Consider the following 5000-nt stretch of genomic DNA (forward strand, 5'->3'; position numbering starts at 1 on the left):
GGTCCAGACACACAACCCGGTCGAGGAAGGTGCGATGCACACGATCCTGCTCGCCAACTATCTCGCCCAGACGGAGGCGCTCATGACGGGCAAATCGTCCGCCCAGGCACGCGGAGAACTCGAGAAAGCCGGACTGTCGGGTGATGCGTTGGAGCAGCTCCTTCCGCATAAGGTTTTCACCGGCAACCGGCCCACCAACTCGATCCTGGTGAAGAAGGTGACACCGTTTGTGCTCGGTGCGCTGATTGCAATGTACGAGCATAAGATCTTCACCCAGGGTGTGATTTGGGACGTCAACTCGTTCGATCAGTGGGGTGTCGAACTGGGTAAGGCATTGGCAAAGGCGATTGAAGTCGATCTGGCTGACCCAAACCAAACCACCACGCACGATTCCTCCACAAACGGATTGATCAATTTCATCAAAATCAACCAGTAAACGCGTAAATGATGGTTGCGGTCCCAATGGTTTGTCTGTTGTTGCGGAGTTTTGAAATGTATGTTATTGTTTAGCTGTTTTGCGTGTTCTTCCGGCCGTCGCAATTCGTAGGCAGGCACGGAGTAAAGTAATTACTATCAGATAACTTATTGAAAACAAAAACACTAAAACCCCCCTTCTCATAAGCACCTCTGAATGCGATTACACTAGTAGCACACGGAGTCTTCAAGCGAAGCCACGATTCCCCGTTTCTGAGTAATCATCGGCTCGTCGAGTGTGGTCGCTTTGATGATATGATAGTATACCTGTAGGGTCATGCGGACATCTCTAGAAACACCTATCTGCGAGTGCAATATGCAATAGCTTGTAACGATATCGTCGTGGCACTGATAAACAATAAATGCTAAGAGTAATCTCAATCCAAACCTTCATCGTAATTCGCTTTTTGCGTCGCTAAACGATCCGAATTTGTATTTTTTTTGGAAGCTGATTGTAAGTTCGAAGATTTTTGGAACCTGTGCGGGTTATTGAACCCAGTTGCACTGATAACTTTGAGATAAAATTCTCTGTATTGCTTCCGAAACAGTACAGCTACTTGAAATCCGCTATTTCATACGGCAACTTTCAGCCGATAAGTAAGCCAAAGGTCAAAGGCATTCGTTTTTACACCGTGGACCACACCAGGTCTCTCTGCTGATTGCTGCCCAGTAGTCGGTTTATAAAGTTACAACCGTTACGTTCGGTTTAGCCATAAACACCGGGAAGGAATTAAAACAAAATTTATGATCCTAGGGAATCGAACAGGCGACCGGTAGACCGGCGCTAGGAATTCATGCAATTGGGCCATGGGCTTCGTACCGTCGTGGCCGTTCGTGCTTACATGCGATTCCCCGAAAAAGGACATTCATTCAGTGAACCGACGACGGCCACCGCGACAAAGGGAACCGATCTTCAGCCGATAACGTTTGTTTAACCGAACATGAAATCTGACAGTGATGGATGGAGGAACTAGATGACCACCACCATCGTGTCACGGTGGTACAGTTTTATCGAATTTCTTTCATCCATTTTACAACTAGCCCCAAAAACTCACCAGACAGAATCACGCTTTAACCTGGGCCTAATTGTTAAAAAGAGAAACTTCCAGATATCGTCCAATCTGTGCCAGCAATCAGGTCCAGGTCACGATACAGTCGATGTAATGAGGAGCCTCGTCTCGCACGCGGTATGTGATATGTTAAGCAACGGGTAGTGGTTGAGATGCACTAATTTTGGTGGCAAATGCTCTGGCTAGGAACAAACGTACCCTCACCGGAACACTAGGTTTTATTACAGTTTCTTATGTATTTTCTCTTCAGCCCTCGGTCTCTCTCTCTCTCTCTGTTTATATCTCGCTTAATACCGTAAACGAACAAATTGAGCACACACGCACACGCTGCTGATCGCCTGAAATTGTGGATCGCCGAAGGTAAAGCACATTGTTTTCGCATTGTCTGGAACTACTCCTCGAGCTAGCGAGCCGCGGATATTGTATTGTTATTGATCCTCGAACGTTCGCCTACCACCTAAATGATCTATCAACCGGTGCAGTAGGATGGGGGGCATCATGCGGGACATCATCACCTACCAAACCGGCTTCTAGTTCTCTCTCTCTCTCTCGTCAAACTCTGCTTTCTCCACTTGTATGATCTACATATCTAAGGCGCATATATTGTGAAACGGTTGTCATAAACGCAGCATAGCCATTGCGCGTTGATTGTTCGATAATGGGAGCGGCGGCGACTGCTGCTTATCTATGATTTTTCATGATTGAAATGTACATTATCCCAGCATATTATCTTTTCCCTCGGATATCCACCGGTTACGCTCGATCGAATGTAGAAAATGGTTCGCCAACAACAGGCTGGCGAGTTGATCCAGTAAACAGCCGCTTCACTCAATCTACCAATGCTTTCGAAGGAACTGGAACCATTGCAGTAAGTGCTGAAGGGTTACTATCCCAAGATGTGCAAGAAGTGCTGCTTCCGTCAGTTCTTGGGTGCGCTCTACCGATACTTTAGGATGACTGCTAACATGTTATACGGTTTTTTTTGCTCATTTCCGTGCCACTCTGCTCCATGATTAGTACAAGCACACAAGGGCATAGATACAACATAGAAATGGCAGCAGACTACCGGGGAATAGTAGGGCATTGTATTGTTGTTTCACTCTCCGCAGCACTATCACACGCGTTTAGTTTATTAGCTTGCTATCCTCGGGAACAATTTCATGATTCCACGGGCGCTCTCAGATGTTTCGCACTTCAGTCATCAAATTCGATCTGTCTGTTTCTACTCAAAAATCTTTCGTTCGACAAAAGGAAGATGTTTAAGCAAAAGCTACGGCACAATTGAAATCCAAGCACAGGCAAGGGTGATCCTTCCACGTCCATCTCCCTACCATGCACACACGGCGAGTGGTTTGTTTTTAATATGCTGTTGGGTGTTGGTGTTGCTGATACGGAATAGCGTTGATATACATACATCTATATACTTCGCAAACATAAAACATCATTCTCATTCCTTCGCGCTGTTGCTAGCGTTTCATGCTCCCTACTTCTTTACGGCCCCTCTTCAGCATGAACAATTTTTGAAAAATAATATTGAACAGAAATACCTTATCGTTCACGATTTGCTCCTACTGATACGTTCCTATCACGTTATATCCATCTCGTATGAGCATCAAATACTTCTTTCCTTTTTTTCTCCCCATAAAAAACGGCATAAAAGAACAGAATACTATAAACTTGGTATGTGTTTGTGGTGTGGTGTGTGTGTTTTCCTCGTGTTACATTCTACGATATTCTCTGCGATCCCGATACCACCCTATCCTTCGTATTGCTTTTCAAGCACCGTAATCATCTTATCGTCCTTCATGTTTGGCTAGATTTTTGGAACACGTTATGCTGTCGCCCATTGTTCAGTCCCATTTACGCTTTACCATCGTGTTTTTCAAGCGTTTTATAATATTCTTAAGCAACTGTGCACTGTATGGGGATCTCAAGAAGCCGAAAATTTGTGATTTGCAAATGATAAAGGCAGGCAAAATAAAATGTAATGCTCAAAGTGGCGCGCTGCAGTGCGGGAAATGTTGTTAAGAGACTCGATCATACCAAACACATCAGCAACCAGTAATGTGCTACAGAAAATTACTCTCGAAACGGAAAACAAATTCAAGACGAAGTGCATCGTTCCGCACAAAATGCACTGCTGGTAAATGCGCGGCATCCTGTCAATGCCCAAGAATGCTTGGAAAATGCGTCCCTAACGTGCCTCCAGCTGTTCACTACGGAGCCTTAACGATAAAAGTTGCCCAATTTTTAAGCACAATATAATTTTGCAATTAACAAATCGTTTCTCTTTTGACCAGGCAATGGCTTCTTTTGTCATGCTTTTTTGTAATTCTTATTATCGCTTTTCTCCCATCCATCCCCTTTTGCTGCTGCAGCCCAATCAGTTCAAGCTGATACGACGACCGTTTATTTCACATGTTTTGCACCATCATGCACTCGTCGCATGACTCACGAGCCACACCATCCACCGTCCGCCTGCCTGCATGCCTATCTACTGCACGCTTTTACCACTGTAAATGTATTGGTTGTATTGTTTTGTTGCTCTACTTCTTATAGCTCCATTGTTTGTTTCTTTGTGTATTTGTTGGTGGCTGTCGGGTTTGCGATGATTGCATTTTACTGCCAGTCTTTTTTGATCTCAAAGCTCCAGTCCCACTTGAGATGCTCGTTCTTATCGTCATCGGTGAAGAGGGACGTGACGGAGTAGGTACCGCGGGCCATCATTCCGGACGGTGCCTCCTCGAATGGCGTAGTGTAGCTCTGGATTTCCTTCTTTGGTGGGTAGGAGCCAACCATTTGCACCATTTTGTCCACTGTAATTCCAACGCAGTTGAGAAGGGAAAAGAGAAGAAACATGAACGAATGTCTGATTGTCCGAAAATATAGACTGCCTTTGGGAAGGCGAATGGAACACAGTAGCAGCTAGTTTCAACACATCAATTAAAACAATATTGTGCGACATCACACAATTAGCCGAAGTAATATGGACTATAACAAAGAGCAAAGAAACTCGATAGCAAAATATTCGCGTGACAGCATAAGTTCAAACGAAATGAATCATTCCAACTTCACAGAATAGACGAGTTAACTCACGAATTATAGAGACGTATTTGAAAAAATCTTCCATTGGATGGAAAAATAAATCATTTCTATTATTGAATTCGATTTTTTATGATTTTTTTCCACATCATAGAGTGACTATTCCTTTCTATCAAACCAGTTTTATGAAACCATTCACTAGTAAATAACGTTTGAAACGATAAAAATAAAGAACATACATGTGTCATACGAAACTGATACGAAATATTCAGTAACGAAAGCTAATTGTTGACAATTTAGTTTAGCAATCTGACAACTAGCGCCTTTGTACGACCATTCTGTACAAAGCAAACTTCCGAAGGTAAAATATTTACAAATTCAATTGAAACCATTTCATAGCTCCATTCTATCAAC

General features: G+C 43.7%; 2 protein-coding genes across 4 annotated transcripts in view; one reads left to right on the plus strand and one right to left on the minus strand.

Annotated features, from left to right (window-relative positions):
* LOC126577861 (glucose-6-phosphate isomerase) overlaps window positions 1–861 on the plus strand; it is a 6690-nt gene extending 5829 nt beyond the window's left edge. For both annotated transcript variants that reach the window (XM_050239848.1, XM_050239849.1), the window contains one exon: window positions 1–861. This exon is cut by the window's left edge and continues 35 nt beyond it. In XM_050239848.1, coding sequence (XP_050095805.1) covers window positions 1–436 — 436 coding nt within the window. In that variant the 3' untranslated portion in view covers window positions 437–861.
* An 844-nt stretch (window positions 862–1705) lies between these two features.
* The window catches only part of LOC126574693 (rho GDP-dissociation inhibitor 1), a 7668-nt gene continuing 4373 nt past the window's right edge, over window positions 1706–5000 (minus strand). For both annotated transcript variants that reach the window (XM_050235035.1, XM_050235036.1), the window contains exon 5: window positions 1706–4360. In XM_050235035.1, coding sequence (XP_050090992.1) covers window positions 4164–4360 — 197 coding nt within the window. In that variant the 3' untranslated portion in view covers window positions 1706–4163. The remainder of the gene's footprint in view (window positions 4361–5000) is intronic.

The sequence above is a fragment of the Anopheles aquasalis genome, chromosome 3 (genome assembly GCF_943734665.1).
Source record: "Anopheles aquasalis chromosome 3, idAnoAquaMG_Q_19, whole genome shotgun sequence".
Lineage (NCBI taxonomy): Eukaryota > Metazoa > Arthropoda > Insecta > Diptera > Culicidae > Anopheles > Anopheles aquasalis.